The following is a 19,417-nucleotide window of genomic DNA, read 5'->3' on the forward strand; positions in this document are numbered from 1 at the left end:
TGTGTGATTGGGTGTGACTGTGAGGGGGCGGAACCTGGGACAGACTAATAAGAGCTGAGTGTCATTTCCCCTCTGTCAGATAGCAAAGACGCCCCCAGACCCTTATATCCCTTTCAGCCCTAGGGCTCCTCCTAAGCTCCATAACAGGCCACTCAGTTGGGGCCGACCCTTAAGGCATACTGGACACACGCCAGCCTGTAGGCCCTCATATGTGACCTCTGAACCCTGGTGTTGATCTTGGGACCAGCCCCTGGTGTGGGCTGAGGGGGCGGCCATGGAGCTGGGCAGCTGCTTCAAGACCTACGAGGATTTCAAGGAGTGTTTCAGCGCCTACAAAAAGGAGAACAGGTGCTCCTTCATTCTCAGGGACTGCGTCTCCGTCCGCTTCCACAACCTCAACCATGGCACCTCCATCCGCGAGGACATCCTGTAAGGGCGGGGCGGGGGCGGGGCAGGAGGGTGGGGAGGAGGCCCGGGAGGAGGCCGGACTGTCCCCTGCAGGGGGACCTGGGGGAGGAGGGAGTGCAGCTGGGGCCCTGGTCTCGAGCGTTCGACAGGCATTAAGCACCCGTCCTGTGCCTGGTGGAAAAAGCAAAACCTTCACAGGCATCGCGTTTTGACCACCCACTTCCCCTTCACTCATTCACTCTATTACAGCTTTCCCGAAATTCCCGGAATAACAGCAATTTGCCCCATTCTTTGAGCACCTGCAGTGTCCCTCATACAAGGTTCTGTCTTCACAAATAGATAAAAACGCCTTCGCGAGGATTTCCTTCATTAGTGTTCTCTTCACAAAGCAATTAACCCGCTCAATTGTTGGTTAGTTTGCCCATTCATCCATTCATTTGTTTTGTACTTGGTTCTTGAGATTCTTCTGAGATTAACAACCGTTTCCAAACACTTCCCATGCCCCAGGCATCCTTCTCTGTGGCATGCATGCTTTACCCCGAGGGCTGTTTTGAGAATTATAGATAAATGCTATTTTTCCCTTTTGGCGGCTGAGAGGCTAAGATATGGGTTGAGAGCTCCATTGTGTTCAGGGTTCCGTGAAACAGCCCAGCTAAGAAAGTTTTACTTTTAATTTCACCATAAGAGAAAGAATGATGAAATAACAACAGACCCGAGGTCTTTGTAGCAGGGACCACGGAGGTGTGTCTGGAGCGAATTGAAGAGCAGGCCCTATCTAATCAACTCCAGCTAATGGCCGCCAGGTGAAAATGAGCCGGTGTTGCCAGAATTGGGGGCAGAAGTCACGAATCCAGGCTTTGGGTCAATATCTCCACTTCTTAAAAATTGCAAGTCAGTTCAAATTTGAATACACTCCGTGGGGGCCTACTCAAAGTACTTTAGGGGCTTCCTGTCTGAATTATGTTAGGCAGTTAAGGGAGCGGTGAAAGCCTCTTCTTGAGCCTGTTGGACCTTGATTGTTTTCAGCTCAAAATAATCCACATAACAAAGTGGCAAATTCTGGGGCAGCCTGCCTTGAACCCCATCCGTGGTTAAAAGGGAAAGCTTTAGGGTCAGAAAGATAGGCTTTACCGTAGAGTTTGGGCAAGATTTCGTTTTTTCTGACCGTTTCGTCTTCTGTAAAATGAGGTGGATGTGGTGAAGAGTAAAAACCAAAATGCATATAGGAGCAGAAATGTGGTGCTCTGTAAGTACTCACCGAAGTTGTAACTAGTACATGTTAGAAAATGGTACTTGAACTCAGTACTTTGAGAGCAAATGTGCTTTGCGAATTATCACTAAATGACCAAAAGTCCCATTCCACAGGGAGATTCTATGATTTTTATTCCCAGTTTCCTCTCATTTTTATATATGGCTGTTGTGTTTTGTTTTTGTTATGTCTTTTGGGGATTGATATTCTTCAAACAGTCCATGGAGTAGTCTCCTGTCTCTCTCTCTCCATTGCTGTTTAGCTTAATAGCTAGCTACCTTTTTCAGAATGTTTTCTTGGACCGCATTCCAGACACTCTTAGAACTTTACGGCCATTGTTTGATTTAATCCTCATCACACCCTTTGAACTAGGTCCTCATTGTCTGAGTTTTCATTTTCCATGTGTCGGTAGTCACAAGGCCTGGTAGGAAAGCAGATGTCATGCGAAAATCTTGCTAATAAACCAGCCACTAATAAAATTAGTCACTACTAAATAATTTCCTACTTATCCCTACCAGTCCCATTAGCATCTTTGGCACTCAGTTTCTGGCCAATCTATAGATGTGGTAAACATCAGGATAACACAATGGAAATAAAACTAATTGCAAACTAGAATTACGCATCTCCCAAGAGCTGTAGGACCTAGCGAAGTCTCTGAAAGTAATGGTTGAGAATTCCTTCCATCACCCTCAGCCTGACACCTGTGAACAAGGGAAGAAGGGAAATCAACAAGGCTGATGATGTGATAGGAATTTGACAAAGAATATGCATAGCAAAGATTTAATTAGGCTCTTGGGAAACCTGATAAAACCCAGGAATGTTTCCCTAAAACTGACCTTTCCATATTGTAAAAGTGAGACAGTAAATAAAGTATCATAGTAATTGGAGAAAATGTACCAGGAAAAAACCCCAACAGTTGACACTATAACTCATGCTTTGATTATTTTAAGAATTGGTACATGCTGCCATTATAACTTACATTTTGTTAAACTTAATGTATTTTTTTAAGATTTTGTTTATGTGTCAGAGAGCCCAGGCAGGGGAAGCAGCAGGCAGAGGAAGAAGCAGGCTCCCCGCTGAGCAAGGAGCCCAATGCGGGGCTTGATCCCAGGACTCTGGGATCATGACCCTAGCCAAAGGCAGACACTTAACAGACTGAGCCACCCCGGTATCCCTATATATTTTTTTAACTATTTAAGTGATCTCTACACCCAGCGTGGGGCTTGAACTCACAACCCTGAGATGAAGGGTCGCATGCTCTTCCCACTGAGCCAGTCAGGTGCCCCTATATATAATATTAACTTCATAATTTTAGTCTCCTATTTTAAAATAAAGTTCCACTTAAATCTTTTTTTTCTACTATTTACTATGATGTGTTGTTTCTGGGGGGATGTTTTTAGCTGCAATTAAGTGAAAACTCTGGCTCAGAATGGCTTATTCGTAGAAGCCCAGAGGGGGGGCCTTTGAAGGTGACTGTTTCCATGGCCCAGGCTTTTTGTGTCTTTCCATTCTGCCATCCTCAGTTCTCAGCTTTGCCTGCAGGAAGTCTCCCCACATGGCACAAATGCAGGGGTCATGTCCAAAGGGAAAAGCCTTCCTTGGTTTCCTGCAGATTTCCTATCATGTTTCTTTCTCCAGAATTGGGCCAGTATCCATGCCCATTCCTAATGAGATTACCTTAATTGGCTTAGACTAGCCCTGACGTACTTAGCTATGTGGGGGAGGGATGGCAACCCAAAATAAGTTGGCTTTCTGTTAGGAAGGAAGAAGGGGTTAAGGGCTGTTGAGTTAGCAACCCACAGATCCAGTCACAACCTTTTAAATGAATTCGCTTCTAGTGGTTCTGGTTGGTTTAGGATGGGGTACTGACTTTTCATAGACCAGTACTCTTGTTATTTCCGTATTTACGGGTAAGGATTTGGGGGCTTAGAAGAAGCGAAATGACTTGTCCAGGTTCACACAGCTAATAAGTGGTAGAGCTGGAACTTAAACTCAGATCTTCTGACTCGGAGTCTTGTTCCTAACTCAAGTTTTATTGTTTAAAATGGCTTTATTCCACCTATAAAAATCCTATTCATTGCTGAAGGTGTGATTTACACACAAGGACACAAATCTTAAGTAAAATTAATCAAAAGCCTTAGTTAATCTGTACCAGTCCCCAGAGAGTGAATCACTCTTTGTTCATTTATAAGCATATTGCTTGTACCTCTCTTTAACTTAATTTTGATTTCACTGGCTTTTTCACTTAATTTTGATTTCACTGGCTTTTTCACTTAATTTTGATTTCACTGGCTACCTATGTGAGCCTCTCCCTGCTCACTAGACTTAGAGAGTGGAGACTATCTAGTCTGTATAGCCCTGTGAGCAACTAGTATAGCGTTCAGTACATAACAGGATTTGGTAAATGTTTGAAATTAAATGAAGGACTTGTTCAAAGTCATAGTTAGGAAAAGGAGTAGTGCGGGGACCAGAATCCAAGCGTTCTGATGGAACGTTCCCAGTGGTCTTCCTAGTGTACTTCTCATGTTCTACAAGGAGAACTTCCTGTGCTCTGCAGTCGATCATTTAGCATTCATTTGGTATGCCTGCTTCTAGCACCTGGTGTGTGCTAGCTGTGGGAGCGGGCACTGGGAGCACACTGGTGGCACTGTCCGGTAGGGAATACACCTACACAGTGGGTGGGAAGCAAGGCTGGCTGACTCCCTTCCTCCAGGTCTTCGTTGAGCAGTCTCAGATGTAAGCAGGAAGGGAGATTGAGAAAGGTGTGAAACCTTGTGCCTGTCTTCAAGGGAGTCGATGCTTTAAGCCATGAGACAACTAAGTACACATTAAAATAACTGCGGTGCTCAACAAGTTCTTAACAAAAGATGTGTGTACTTCACTGTATGTAGGTTATAGCTCAAAAAAAAAGATGAAACGAAGCAGGGAAAAAACAGGCTTCAACCTAGTACCCAGTATGTTTGAAATGCATGATGGCAACAAGGACATTATGTGTAGAGATCTTTAAGGAAGTTACTGAACCTGACTAGTGTGTTGACGGTCAACTTGACCGAGGGTAAGAATGAGTATTCTGAGAAAGGAGAGAGATTTTGAAAGCGGACAGGCAGTATAAGGGTTAATTACACAGACTGTAGCCAAGCAGGCTTAGTTCAAATCCCAGATCCTTATCCTTGAGAACATTTTTAAGCCTGTTTCCCCATCTGTAAAATGAGGATAATAGAACCCCTTTCCTAGTATAAAATGGTGCATGTTAGGGTCTTAATATAGCCTGGCACATAATACCTTACTACATGTAGAACTGGTAGGAAAGAATGTAAAAGACGTGTTAACGTATTGGGTATAGATGTGGAAAAGGGGGAATTAAAAAGAATGCCAAGGTTTCCACCCTGGGAGGTACAATCAGTCATTAATGGAACCAGGAAAGATTTGAAAGACCTTTGTGGTTGGCATTCACCAGTATCTTTTTTTGAACTGGCCTAACATATGTGTACTAAGAGCACATGAGGTCAATCTAATTTGATGAGCTAGGGCTATGTTCAGACGTTGAGCCAGCTAAAGGGTAGGGTCCAGTCTATGGGCTTAGGGAAAGCTTCCTAGAAACGATGGTTGCATGTAGTCCTGAAGAATGCCTAAGCTTTGAGATGGAGGCAGGTGGGAAGGGCATTCCCGAGAGAGACAAACACGAGAAAAGGCAGAGAGTTGAGACACAGCATAGTGAATACAGGAAGCTGTAGACAGTTTGTCTTTCTGGGGCACAAAAAATAAGATGGTGAGGGAGTGGGAAAGGAGGCTGATGAGACCAGCAGAGGCCACACCTCGGTCACCACTAACTGGCCTTGCCATACTACTGGGCTGCTCCAGCCCCTTCCTGGCCCTGAGCTAGGGATGGTGTTGCCGCCCCAGCACTGTGCACACAGCAGGTGCAGGCATTTTCAGCCCTGGACCACTCCACCCTGTTATTGCAGGCCTGACATATCCTGTTTTTCTAATACCCCACAGGGTGGGCAGACAGGACCAGCTAGATTCGAGTGTTTGGAAAAGGGTTAGTGAGGTGCCCAGGCTGTGTCACGTCATGCCAGGGGCTGAGATTTTTTCCTCCTCTCCTGGTCGCTAGGACACTCCCTGAGGAGGCAGGGGTGTGACCCATCCCACCTATGGTCTATGCGTCATTCATCGGAACATCTTTGATAAGCATCTGCTGAAAGAATAGCATTGTGTTAGGTGCTTGGAATACACTGAGAAATAACTCAGTCCTGCCACTTGATGACAGCCCCATCCAATTGTAAAAGTACTTTATAAACACCTAGGAGAATGTCACAAGGCATAGGAGCTGTAATAACAGTGGCAGGCTTTTATTTTGCATAAATAAAAGGCTGAACCAGGCTCTGGGCTAAATATTATGTCGGAGGCTTATTTAATCTTCATAACAATCTTTTTTTTTTTTTTTAAGATTTTATTTTTAACTAATCTCCATACCCAACATGGGGCTGGAACTTAAAACACCAAGATCAAGAGTTGCACGCTCTACCAACTGAGCCATCCGGGCACCCCTAATGCTCATAACAATCTTCATAAGATAGTCTCATTTGATGACTAGGAAACTGTACACAGAGGGGTAAAGTGACTTGACCAAGGTCAAAGAGCTTCTGAGTGGTGGAGCCCTGATTAATATCCAAGCAGTCAGCCTCCAGCATCTCCACCGTTTAACCACTAGGTATACTGCCACCCAGAGAGCCTTTTATGTTAAATAAATGCTGTGAATTCAGAGAAGGGAGCAGTTACTGTGGGTTGAAGACATCCACAAAGCCTTCCTGGAGAAGGTGGGACCTGATTTGGCCTCGAAGCATGGGTTGAATGGGGATAAGAAAAGAGCAGATACTCAATTTAATCACCCCTCTCCTTTGAATCATCACTTTCAGCCTAGAGTGGCAAAGCTGACAGGGTCCTAAAGATCATCTGACCCAGGGGTTCTCCCACTCTCTCAGGATTTGGACATTTTTGTTTAAATAAAATGAATAGAGATTTTTCCCGTGAGAGAGGGGCACTTGTATCTTTGCTCTCTGGAGGAGGAGGCAAAGGCAGTAATTCCCAAAAGGCAGGAATGAAGGGGACATTTTTTTATATAATAACTTTTTATTATGTTAGTCACCATACAGTACATCCTTAGTTTTTGTTGTAGTGTTCCATGACTCATTATTTGCGTATAACACCCAGTGCTCCACGCAATACGTGCCCTCCTTAATACCCATCACCGGCCTATCCCAGTCCCCCACCCCCTCCCTTCTGAAGCCCTCAGTCTGTTTCCCAGAGTCCATAGTCTCTCATGGTTCATTCCCCCTTCTGTTTATCCCCCCTTCATTCTTCCCTTCCTTCTCCTACCAGTCTCCCTGCTATTCCTTATGTTCCACAAATGAGTGAAACCATATGATAATTGTCTTTCTCTGCTTGACTTATTTCACTTAGTCTTAGTCCTTAATCTCCTCCAGTCCCGTCCATGTTGCTGCAAATGTTGGGTAATCGTTCTTTCTGATGGCTGAGTAATATTCCATTGTATATATGGACCACATCTTCTTAATCCAGTCATCTGTTGAGAGGCATCTCGGCTCCTACCACAGTTTAGCTATTGTGGACAACGCTGCTATGAATGTTGGGGTGCATATGGCCCTTCTCTTCACTACGTCTGTATCTTTGGGGTAAATACCCCGTAGTGCAATTGCTGGATCATAGGGTAGCTCAATTTTTAACTTTTTAAGGGACCTCCACACTGTTTTCCAAAGTGGCTATACCAACTTGCACTCCCACCAGCAGTGTAAGAGGGATCCCCTTTCTCCACATCCTCTCCAACATTTGTTGTTTCTTGTCTTGTCAATTTTTGCCATTCTAACTGGTGTAAGGTGGTACCTCAATGTGGTTTTGATTTGAATTTCGAAGGGGACGTTTTAAACAGCAAGGAACCAGCTGGCCCTCTGCTGCTGCCTCTTGTCTGTTCTCCCTTGTGTCTTGCCTCCCACTGAATCATTGGGAGCTACAGATGGGCCACGAGAGTGAATGAAGGGAGTGGGGCTTAGACTGCGGACAATGTAAATGAACGCAGTGTTAGTCGGGCAGGGTCTTGACAAAAGAGCTGAACCTTTTGGGATGGGAGTGTGAATGTCAGTCTTCCTTCCCTACATTCTGCTCTGCCTCGAGGTCTCTAGGACACATATCAGCCACTGTATCCCTACAGGGTCTTATCTTATAAGAGAAAGGGGTGGGCAGTACCTTTCTCACTGTCACCTCTACCTTCCCTAGATATGTGCAGGTGAAATTTGTCTGTATTCGGACTCAGTCAAACAGGAAGAGAACCTCAGAGGCGGACATGTGCCCAGCGTACTTGCTCCTGCGGTACAATGAGAAACTGGATAGACTGTTTATCAGTGAACTCAACACCCAGCATATCCATGTTGACTCCAAAACTGCAGGTCCTGGAGGAGACGCTGCTGGCAAGTCTCAGAAGACAATGTGCGTGCCGAAACCCCAGCCTGCGCAGCCCGCGGTCAAGAAAGACCTTGACCTGGCCAACAAGTCCCCCGTTGAACCATCATTTTGCCTAGATAAGGTCCGAGCACCCTCAAAGCCAGAGCAGGAGGGCATCACTCCTTCTGACCTGGCCAAGATAGCAAAAGTGATGAAAAACTTTCTTAAGGTAGATGAGGGTTCCATGGCTTCTCTCAGCGTGGGCAATAGCCAAGACCTGGACCGGCTCAGCTTCCAGAGCAGCAAGATGAGCGATCTGTTCCTCCGCTTCCCAGAGAATCTCTTGCTACACCGGGTGGAGAACTCCCAGGGCCACATCCTTTATGCTTTCTTGGTGGAGAACAAGGAACGAGAGGGTCGCGTGGTACACTTTGCTGTGCTTCAGGCTGAGACAGCCACCTCCGTGGCCAAGATGCTGAGTATCTTCACGGAGTTCAACTCAGATTGGCCCAAGGTCAAGGTGGTGTTTGTGGACCCGTCCTTCCCCCATCGCGCCATCCTGCAGGAGATCTTCCCTGCCGCGCGCATCCTCCTCTCCATCTACCACACCACCCGGCTCCTGGAGAAGAAGTTGCATCGGAGTTCAGCAAATCCATCCTTTAAAAGACTCATGAAGGAAGCCCTGCGGGAGGCCGTGTTTGTCACTTCTGATGCCAGCCTGCAAAATCTCTGTCAGATGTCCCAAGCCCTACTAGACGAGCAGCTCTTTGGCTTCCTACAGGCCCACTGGTTCTCCTGTGAACTGCTCTGGTACATGCACGTGAGGAAAGGCCTGCATGCGTGTAACACGTACATGGACAGCCTAGATGTGGTCACCAGCAAGGTGTCCAGCCTCTTCCGGGAACAGCAGTCTCTGCTGGACTGCATCCTCCGCTTTGTGGATTATATCGACTTCTTTAATACCAAAGGCTTGAAGAACCTCCCCACAGCTCCTCCCAAGTTAAAGAGAGCCCGGCCAGCCAGCATGCCACCAAAGCCCAAGAAGGCATTTGGAGTCTGTGGGGGTAGCCTGACCAGGCTCCCCATGGAAGAGACCAAGCCAGGCCCACAGCGGGTACAGCTGCAGCAGCCGCCACAAGCGCGGCCCTCCCAGGCTGGCATGCTAGACGCCTTGCACGGCAGTGGCTCCCAGCTGGCCTATAAGCTGTGCCATCATGAGTGGGAGGTGGTGCAGAACTCCACCCACCTGGTGGACATGGCTGGCTCCTCCGTGGACATTCAGCTTCTAGAGGATTCTCACCAGGTGAGCAAAGACGGCTGTAGCTGCAGCTGTTCCTTTCAACGGTGGTACCGCCTGCCGTGCCGCCACATTTTGGCCCTGCTGCACACCAGCCAGAAGCCCGTGGGAGAAGCCATGGTGTGCCGCCGGTGGCAGAAGAGGTACCAGCACCTCCTTGGGCCCAGTGGGGAGCTCCGGGACCCCGTCATGGTCCCAAACACAGGCCAGCCTGGGAAGCAAGGACGGAGTGACATGATTCAGGACCTAAGCAGGGAGCTAGCAAACCTGCTAATGCAGAGTGAGGGGCCAGAGCTAGAGGAGCGCTGTTCCACCCTGCGCAAGATTGTGGACATCTGGGCGGACCCCTGCCAGCCGCCTGAGCCCAGTCAGCAGCCAGAGGACTTCAAGGATGTGGGCCGCCTCCCTTTCCTCTGGGGAAAGCCAGAGGAAGGGGAGGGACTCCCTCTCGCTGGAGCCACGATTCACGATTGAAGCACTTGCACTGGCACACTGGACCACAGACCCCTCTCCTTGGAAGTCTGAGAGCTCAAGGCGGGCAGGACATGGCTAGGGGTCAGCATTTTCACCAGTGTCTTCCTAGGTAGGGCTAGGAAGATTGTTACAACAGGGGGAAGAGGAACCCCACTGTGTGACAGTCCTTTGAATCCATTCCTCTTCTGCCCTACCTTTGTCATTCCTCGGGAGCCTCCTTCATTGTCAAGGCCAAAGTTATCTCCTTGCCGAAAGGTCACCCCTCTTTCTGCCCTGACTCCTGAGATCAGATCTTACTCCCATTAGAGAGATGAACTACTGCCCCAGGATAGGATGAAACAAAATATACCTGGTAAAAGGGCCTGTTTTCAGGGACAGAGGGACAGAGGGTGACCCTTGGCTGTTGCTGCTCTTTACAAAGATTCTGTTATTTGTACTTATTTTTATTCATATTAAATAAAGGTTTTTGTTTTGTTTTTTAATAAAATCAAACAAGCAGGGGAAATGTGTGCTGCTTGAACAGGGAAGGAATCTAATGGGGGTTGTGGCACTCCACAGCACCTGATGCCTTAAATTCAAATACTTAACAGTCCACCACCGGCTTCATGCTCTTCCTGCCAACCAAGCCTTCAACACTGATTTCAGGCTGCCTATAATTCTAGCAGGAGGAGGCCAAATAGATGTGGGACGGGGGGGACCTGAACCCTAGATTCCACTGCCTGCGCTTGCTGGGTGACTGGGCAAGTTTCTAAGTTCTTTGACCCCTGGCTTCCCATCTGTGAAAATAGTGTTGGCCTGTTCTAATCCCAGTTTACCCTCTAGATTTACATAAACAGAACATTTTCATTCCAGTTCTAAGCCCCAGCATGGACTTCTGTTGTTGTTGCTAGTTTGTAATCTTCATCACCTAAAGCCTGGGAGCTACCCAGCTTTCCCAGATGTCATCTTCAGGGGAACTGAGGTCGAAGGTGGCAGTCAGTGTTGGCTCCTGCACTAGTCTGCCATGACCTCAAACAAGTCACAGCGCCATTCTGGATCTCTTTCTTCTGTAAAACACTGGAGGGAGTGGAGCTGGGCAACACAAGGTTCAGCTCTCCCAAGGAGATCCGGATTTCCTCAATTCTAAGGGCTGGGCCCCTGACCACTGATGGAGAAGGCAGAATTTGAGACCTGGGCCTCAGTTTCCCCATCAGGAGGAAGACACAGTACAATCACGGAGGCACGATTTCCTACCTGCCCCCCCCCACACACACACCCGGGGCTTCGGAATTTGGAAGAGAAAGAAAAATCCATAAAGCACTGCTATTTATTTTCATTTTCGGCCCCTGAGGAGTTTCCATAGTAACCAGCCCTTCCTGAGTTGTCTCCCCAGACGCGGGTCTTCTGAGTTCCAGCTTCCAGGACTCAGGCTCGGCAGGATGCTAGTGTCCTCGGGCTTTCATTGGTCACCGCCAGCCGAGCCCCTCGTAACCCTAGGAACAGGGCCCGCCCACAAATCGCCCGGCTACGATTGGTCTAGGCCCCAAAAACCGACCGCGAACTCTTCAGGCCATTGGCCCGAGTCACGGCGAAGCTGGTGCCGCGGTTGGTGAGCCTAGAGGTCAGTCAGAGTCAGAGGCAGGGTCAAATAGGGAGAAATGGCGACGGAGCCAGGCAGTGGGTGAGTGATTTCTGAAGGGGTGGAGGTGTGAAGCGATTGATGACCGCGGTCAGCCATGACACAGCTCCCAAAGGGGTGGGAGGTTGACTTCTCTTCTGGCTCCGGCCGGACTCGGAATGGGAACGTCTGACATCTACATCCTCCCACCCGGGTTAGAGGTGAGAGGTCAGAGGCTGCGTCCCCTCTCTGGTGTTGGGACCTGAGGTACTGTGGAAAGCAGTCAGGACCCCAAGCCAAAGACTCAGCTTCCAGCTACTTACGGAGTAATGATGGGCAAGTCACTTAACCTCTTTGAACCTCAGTTTCTCATCTGTAAAATGGGAACATAACCCGGTTTGGGGCCAAGTAGAGGAAACATTTGAACAGAGTACTGCAGTTCATAGAGGGATTTATGGAGAGGCAGTAGAACCCATGCACATTTGATAGCCCCTGTTTGTGGTTGAAGGGCTTGAGGCTCAGAGGGAGTCGCTGACTTGCCCAGAATCATACAATTGGGCGGGGGGGAGGCAATTACAGTTCTCTTATATATACTAGGACCAAATGAAAGAATGGATGCCAAGCAGTAATCTGTAAATATAAAGTGCTAAATAAATATTTAAAATGCTATTTAAGGGGGAGGGGGGAAGACCATATGCAGGTCTAGCCTTCACACCCACTTAAATCTCTGGGAACTGAATCTTCCCATGGCCAGCTTACCAGTTAGGTCTCAGCTCCAATGTCATCCTCTCCCCCCACCCAGAGAGAGCTTCCCTGGCCACCTTAGCTAAATATCTCTCCCTCTCCCAACTTACTCTCTACGTGTTACCCAGTTTTGTGGTCTTTGCAACCTTCATTGCCTGTTCTATTTTTATCTGTTAATATGTTTATCATGTATCTCCCCCAGAACAGTACTGATACACAGTAAGCAGTATTGTCTGGATGAATAATTGAGGAGCCAAGCCCCTACTCTCTCCTTAAAATTCTGTTCCTCTCCATAGGCCCATCTTTGGAACAAGATCAGGGAACTACATTCCAGCCTCAAGCTTCGGCTTAGTTGGAGCTTGAGATCCTGAGAGTCTCCTGGACAGCAGCCTTGCAGAGAAAGTATTTTGACCTTGGCATCTAGACATCTCCCATCTCCCCCATGGCCCTGACAATGCTGAATGAGCTCCTGATTGAGGACCCAAACCCACCTATGCTGCTGTATCAGGTTAGCAAGACTGCTCAGTTAGATACCCTCAACTACCAGAGCTGCTTTATGCAAAGTGTCTTTGCCCATTTCCCTGAGATCTTATTTATCCACCGGACCTATAACCCAATGGGCAAGGTGCTATATACCTTCCTGGTAGATGGCCCTCGGGTGCAGCTGGAGGGTCATCTCGCCCGGGCAGTCTACTTCGCCATTCCTGCCAAGGAGGATGCCGAGGGCCTAGCCCAGATGTTCCAGGTGTTCAAGAAGTTTAACCCAGCATGGGAGAGAGTCTGTACCATCCTCGTGGATCCCCACTTCCTCCCGCTGCCCACCCTCGCTATGGAGTTCCCCGCAGCCGAGGTCCTGCTCTCAGCCTTTCACATCTGTAAGTTCCTCCAGGGCAAGTTCTATCAGCTGTCCCTGGAACAGCCTGTTGAGAGGGTGCTCCTCACTTCCCTGCAGAGCACGATGTGCTCGGCTACAGCTGGCAACCTGAGGAAGCTGTATACACTCCTGAGCAGCTGCATCCCTCCGGCCCAGCTGCCCGAGCTCCACTCACACTGGCTGCTCAACGACCGCATCTGGCTGGCCCACCGCTGGAGAAGCCGGGCTGAGAGCAGCCGCTACTTCCAGGGCCTGGAGGTCACCACCCGCGTCCTCAGCCAGTTCTTCGGCACCACCCCCTGTGTGGAACAAGGCATGGTCTCTCTGCTCCGATACATGCAGCAGAACGCGGGAGATGAGGCAAGCTTCAGCCTGGGCCTGAGTGCCCAGAACAATCACGCTCCCTTAGACGTCAGCCCCGAAAGTCCCAAAATGGAGCAGCTGGTAGAAGCCCGCATCCAACACTCGCTCAATGCCATCTGCACGGGGCCAGCAGCCCAGCTCTGTCTGGGTGAGCTCGCTGTGGTCCAGAAATCTGTGCACCTCATCGGCTCCGGCTCAGAAAAGGTGAACATCCAGATTCTGGAGGACACCCACAGGGTGCAGCCCCAGCCCCCTGCCAGCTGCAGCTGCTACTTTCACCAGGCCTTCCACCTGCCCTGCCGCCACATCCTGGCCATGCTCAGTGCCCAACACCAGGTGCTCCAGCCCGACATGCTGCCAGCCCAGTGGACAGCAGGCTGTGCTGCCAGTCTAGACAACATCCTGGGCAGCAAGTGGAGTGAGACGCTGGATAAACACTTGGCCGTGGCTCTCCTCACTGAGGAGGTGGGGCAGCTCCTGCAGCAGTGCAGCCAGGAGGAGTTTGAACGGAGGTACAGCACCCTGCGGGAGCTGGCCGACAGCTGGATCGGCCCTTATGAGCAGGTCCAGCTCTGATTACCCTCCATGCCCACAGGTGCTCATGTACACGTACACACTCACACTATTGCATTTCCACGGGCCCTCCTGCCAGGAAAGGACAGGGGTCTTCTATTCTGCCACAGCCTGTTACCTAAAATGTATCTAGTTCCTAAGACAGGAGTCAGCACACCTTTTCTGTAAAGGGCCTGGCAGTAAATATTTTACACTTTGCTGGCCACAGTCTCTGTTGTATATTCTTGGTTTGGTTTTGTTCGGCAGCCTTTTCAAAAGGTTAAAAACCATTCTTAGCTCAAGGGCCTTAGAAACAAGTGGCCCTGCTTCTAGGATAAGACACTGGGTAGAGATCAAGGGCAGGGGCTTGGTAACAGCTTCCCCAGTCATTAGATGACTCGCCTGACCCACAGGGGAGAGGAGATGGATCCCAGCTTTTGCCCCCTGGCCCCCACCCGGAGGTCATTAAATTCAAATGTTGCCTATTCCAGCACTCATCTAGTGTTTTGTCTTCTAGAAGGCAGTAGAGCAAGTATCATGGAAAGAATAGACGTTGGAGTCTGACACTACGTGCAAATCCTGGTTCTTTCTCAGCCTGATTTTTTACTAGCTCTGGGATATCAGGCAAGTCACCCCTCAAAGGGCTCAGTCTGTTCATCTGTAAAAACGGAGATCCTCACGGCATTGGTAAGATTAAAGGAGAGCCTGCATATAATGGGCCCATGGTCAGTGGGTGCTCAAATAACTGTTCATTTTCCTTCCTTGCCTCTGGTCTCATCACTTTCCCTCAGCTGGCGGGGAATGTAAGGCAAGAGGAGAATCCACATCGCCTAGCACTTTGTACAAGAAATCTTGATCGAATCCCAAAACCATACAAAAGAGGCCTCCACTCCAAGCCGGGCCTCCTGCCTCAGGTAATTTTCACTGTAACTACTCTGAGAAGTCCTGTCTCCTGACTTAGTGGTATCTAGAGAAATTTCCTGGGGTCTGGGCCCTGATGAAAGACTTGTATTGACCAGAGTGGCTCAAACAACCACCCTATCCCCATCTGTGTCACAGGCACTCCCGATTCTATCTGCCCAAAAACCATACAGAGAAGCCACCCTATGTGTCTGGTGCTATTTCATCCAGCTACAAGCAGGAGCCAGGAGGCTGGCCTCTCCTGGATCTCATTAGGGGCATTTGCCCAGAGGCTGTGTGGGCACATGCCTGCTCCCACCGCGCCCCCTCCATGGCCCCCTCTGGCTCCGGATGGGCCATCATGAAAGCTTGAGCCGCCCGGATCAGGTCCTCTTCCCGCAGGCCTGGGACAGGCACGGTGGGGATGCCAGCGATCATCATGGCCAGGGTAAGGATGCAGATGTCAGGCTGGGAGCTCGCTTCCTTCCCCCCTGCCTCAGAGGGCATCGGTAGAACCCCTGGTGACAGCCCACACAGCAGCAGGGGCCCAGGCCGGCCGGGGCCGCCCAGGTGGGGAGCTCTGCTTCTGGGGCAGCCGTCCTCCCAGCCCAAGCTCTCCGGCTGCGTTGCATGGGGGAATTTGTTGTATCGGCCATACTCCTTCCGCTGCAGTGTCTCCCAGCTAGGCCCCCCAGGGCAGCCTCTGGCTTCTGGCACTGCCAGGGCCGGGCCCCAGGCCTGGGCTTTCTGGCTCAGTGGGCCTAGTCCACCAGAGGCCACCACCATTGGCTCTATAGGACTATAGAGGCCAAGGGATGAGCCCAGAGAAGTAGCCCCACCTGTAGAGACAGGAATGAGATGGAATGTTATTCTTGGTGTCTTTCAGGAGGCCCTGAGGGGCAGGGCATAGGAACAGAGCACTGGAAACAGGAGCAATTAAGACCAGCCCGCCAGGGCTGTCTAGTGGCTGGGAACTAGGTGTTTTACTCATATCCGCACCCCCAGTCCCCAACACCGAGTAAGTAATGGAGAAGTGTTTGTTGAGTGAATGAGTGAGGGAGCGGGTAGCTACTGGCAAGGACTTTTGGAATGGCTTTCTTCGGAGAACTGACTCCAGGGCCAGCCCATAAATGTCCAGCAGAGCCTCCACCTCCCCAGAGCCAGGAAACAAGTTCTCAGGGAAAGTTGTGGTATCCCCTCCAGTTCCAGGAGCCCCTCTCTCACCTTGGCTGGAAGGCAGAAGACCTTGATGAGTTTGTGGAGACATGAAATAGGACATGGCTGCCCCAAAGCCCCCGTTTGTGAGGGAACAGTCGTCTGCCTCCTGTCCTACCCCTTCCACCATTCTAGAATGTCACCTCATAGTCCCTCCCCTTTACACCTGGAACCTACCTCACAGCACTGACCTGTTCATTCTAAGAACCTGTATATGACAATGGGATGGGGTTAAAAGAGCACTGGACCAGGAACTGGACATTCTAGGTTCTTACCTCTACCTTGGGCAAGTCACTTGGACAGTTTTGTTCCTTGGTAATCTCCTCTGTAAAGTGGAAGTAAGGACTACCCACTCCCTCAACAGAAGTTGTGAGGATTAAATGAGATTATCTGTAATGGAAGCAAATGATCAGACATACAAATAACGAGGCGAGTGCTTTGTGCTCTGCAGTACAAGAGAGGGAGCGCTCTGCACTCATTCCTTTGCTCTGTGACTTTGGAATACATTCCCATCTCTAGGCTTTGGCTTCCCATCTGCAAAATGAAATCGTTGGTCCAGGGCACTGGGTCTCACACTGGGATACACATTAAATTCTCTTGCGAGCATTTAGAAATCCTGATGCCCACCCTCATCCCAGACCAATTAAATCAGAATCCCTGGCTCAGACCCAGTTAGCAGTATTTTTCAAAGTCCCTCAAGTGGTTATAATATATGCCAAAGTCAAGGCCTCTATTCTAGGGGAATGCTTCTCAATCCTGCTGTACATTAGAATCTTTGGGGAGCTTTTACAAAAGAATGTGTAGGCCTAATCCTCCAACAAGTGGAATGGGAATCTCTGGAGATGGGGCTTGGGGCTTTAGCTCTTTAGTTTATCCCAGATAACCCTAATGAGTAGCCAGGCTAGGAACCACTGGTCTAGGTGATGTCTGTAATGCTCTGTCTAGGGACGCCTGGGGTAGCTCCATCGGTTAAGTGTCTGCCTTCAGCTCAGTTCATGATGCCAGGGTCCTGAGATCAAGCCCTGCGTCAGGCTCTCTGCTCAGCAGGGGAGGCTGCTTATCCCTCTCCTGCCCCTGTTCGTGTGCGCTTGCTCTCTCTCTCTCTCTCACTGTCTCTCAAACAAATAAAATCTTCTAAAAAAATAAATAAAAATAAAATGTCCTGTCTTGCTCTGACCTGCTGACCCACAGCGATTCTACAAGAAGTCCCCCTCACGGGCTTCCAGGGCAAGGAGACCCTCCAGTGATCGGTGTCAGCATCGGCTGTGTTTATTTCCAGGCCTGGCTGGCAGCAGTATGGCCAGCTTCAGACCAGCCACAGCGCCAGGGCCAGGACACCTGTGGCCCTGCTCCAGGGCGGCTGCAGGCCTTTACTCGTACTTGCAGAAATCCTTAAGTCCTTTCGGCAGGTGGAGCCCATCAATGGCCAACCGGTGCACCACGCTCCTCTGGATGACCAGGCGGCACAGAGTCTGCAGGGACGGCACTGTAGAAAGAAGGCTGTCAAAGGCAAACTGAACTGGAGGGGGCTCTGAGGCTGAGACACAGAAGACCTAGGTCCTGGTTCTCCCTTTGTCATTAACTTGGGCAAGTCCCTTCTGCTCTCCAGGTCCAGCCTGTGTCACAGGGCTGTTTATGTGGTTGACCTAAGCACCTCTTTCAAAACCTCCACAATGTTGCAGCCCTATTTCTATATGAACCCTCCCTTAGCAGTTGCCAGGGTTACAGGTAGTGCCTGATTCACCTGTGCATGCCCAGCCTCCAGCACAGGTCTGAACCCACAGAGTGGGTTCTAGTTCACTGAATTCATAAAATGATCAGAGGTGTAAATAAAGGGCTTAAGAGGGCTATAAAGGACCAGATCTCACGAATAAGATACTCTCAATCTGGGGCCTATGATGCCTTTAAACTGGTATGCCCAAATCTAGGAACATTCGTTTAATAAAAGAGCACACAATTTTGAAAGCAACTCAGGTGTAACATCAGTTTAGAATCCCTGCCCTAGCTTAATACAGAAAATACTGGCAAAGCAAGCACCCTGATGGATCACAGCTGAGATGGCTAAAGGGAGGCCCAGAGCCAGGGAGTGACTTGTCCAAGATCCCAAGCAGAGGCAGAATTTGAAGTCAGATTCCCCAACTTCTAAACTAATGCTTGACGGACCAAGGCCTTGCTAGCTGGCTTGGAATCCTAGCAAGTTCCTGTCCCCGCACTGGGCCAGGAGGGGTCGCTGCTCAAGGGGTGGGATACCTACAGCCATACTCGAGCTGGACCAGGCGCACGCTCTTGGTGGAGGCAAACACGTCCACCACTGCGTAGAGGGGCTGGGCGGCTGGCAGCCCCCGGGCGCTGGGGCCCATGTCCTCGCCGTTGATGACGATGTGCATGTCGGCCGTGCCGTCCGGGCGCGGGCAGAAAAGAACGCCCAGGCGACTGCGGCGCGCGGTCGGAGGCAGGACGTTCAGCTCATACAGCTGATCCAAGAGGTGGCTGTAGAGCCCGGGCCGGCTGCGACCCACCAGGCGGTCGCGGGGAATACGAAACTGCTCAATGCACAGATACGGTTCCACCAGGAGGGCTGGGGGGCGGCTGGGGGCCAATGCCTCTGCCTCCGGGCGGTCCTCCCGGGGCACGCGGTTGTGATGGCGCGTGATGGCGAAGACCCAGGTGTGGCCAAGGCTGACCAGGTCGGGCAGCGAAAACTCGGGCACGGCGGCCAGAGTGGCGGGGTCTAGAGCGGTCAGGCCGAGGCGCAGGTGCCCGCACCAGCCCAGCTCTTTCTCCTCGATCTCGACCAGGAATACCTGGCCCGGGGCCAGCGGCTCGCGACTGAAGCATACGCCGTGAGCGAAACTCTCCACGCGTGTGGCCCGCGTCCCGGAGGGGTCCACGCGGATATTGGCACCGTGCACCTGGTGGAAGCGGGTGGGAGGGGGCTCGGGGCGCGCGGATCTCCAGGCCGCACCCAAGTCCACGGGGTCGGAGACAGCAGCCATCTCCCGGCCGCGAGACAGGCCAGCGGGCGCCGGGGGCTATTTTGGGCGGCGTGCTCAGAGGGTAACCGCGGGGGCACCAAGTAAGGTAACCCTCCCATCCCCCCGACTGCCTTCGCCGAGGCTCCGCCCTGGGGTCCTAGCGCCGCTTGCTCAGCCATCCAGCCTGGACCGGGGCCCCCGGGAGGCCGGGGGATCCTGGCCGCCCACATCTGGGTCATCTGATGGCTGGCGCGCGAGAGACGACCGGGCAGGACTGCGGACTCTGACCCCGCGCAGGCCGCCGTCTGCGAGC

The 19,417-nt window shown here is 50.7% G+C and overlaps 4 protein-coding genes across 5 annotated transcripts; 2 read left to right on the top strand and 2 right to left on the bottom strand.

The window, feature by feature from the left end:
* The first annotated feature begins 114 nt into the window (after positions 1-114).
* On the top strand, positions 115-10,423 carry ZSWIM3 (zinc finger SWIM-type containing 3). The gene is made up of 2 exons (XM_008698050.2): positions 115-429; positions 7,949-10,423. Exons 1-2 carry the CDS (start codon positions 275-277, stop codon positions 9,882-9,884), a joined length of 2,091 nt encoding a protein of 696 aa, XP_008696272.2. The 5' UTR covers positions 115-274; the 3' UTR covers positions 9,885-10,423.
* Positions 10,424-11,286: 863 nt separating this feature from the next.
* On the top strand, positions 11,287-14,238 carry ZSWIM1 (zinc finger SWIM-type containing 1). 2 transcript variants are annotated; one of them, XM_040638399.1, is made up of 2 exons: positions 11,287-11,702; positions 12,522-14,238. In XM_040638399.1, exon 2 carries the CDS (start codon positions 12,668-12,670, stop codon positions 14,036-14,038), a length of 1,371 nt encoding a protein of 456 aa, XP_040494333.1. In that variant the 5' UTR covers positions 11,287-11,702; positions 12,522-12,667; the 3' UTR covers positions 14,039-14,238. The 2 variants fall into 2 exon arrangements, with proteins under 2 accessions (XP_040494333.1, XP_040494334.1); XM_040638400.1 differs by having other exon boundaries at positions 11,287-11,544.
* A 154-nt stretch (positions 14,239-14,392) lies between these two features.
* SPATA25 (spermatogenesis associated 25) lies at positions 14,393-17,187 on the bottom strand. Its single transcript, XM_008698049.2, has 2 exons — positions 16,139-17,187; positions 14,393-15,753 (listed from the first exon to the last, which is right to left on the bottom strand). Exons 1-2 carry the CDS (start codon positions 16,257-16,259, stop codon positions 15,146-15,148), a joined length of 729 nt encoding a protein of 242 aa, XP_008696271.1. The 5' UTR covers positions 16,260-17,187; the 3' UTR covers positions 14,393-15,145.
* Positions 17,188-17,376: 189 nt separating this feature from the next.
* On the bottom strand, positions 17,377-19,406 carry NEURL2 (neuralized E3 ubiquitin protein ligase 2). Its single transcript, XM_008698221.2, has 2 exons — positions 18,384-19,406; positions 17,377-17,615 (listed from the first exon to the last, which is right to left on the bottom strand). Exons 1-2 carry the CDS (start codon positions 19,123-19,125, stop codon positions 17,500-17,502), a joined length of 858 nt encoding a protein of 285 aa, XP_008696443.2. The 5' UTR covers positions 19,126-19,406; the 3' UTR covers positions 17,377-17,499.
* Between the last annotated feature and the right edge of the window lie 11 nt (positions 19,407-19,417).

Source organism: Ursus maritimus, unplaced genomic scaffold, assembly GCF_017311325.1.
Source record: "Ursus maritimus isolate PB19 unplaced genomic scaffold, ASM1731132v1 scaffold_22, whole genome shotgun sequence".
NCBI lineage: Eukaryota > Metazoa > Chordata > Mammalia > Carnivora > Ursidae > Ursus > Ursus maritimus.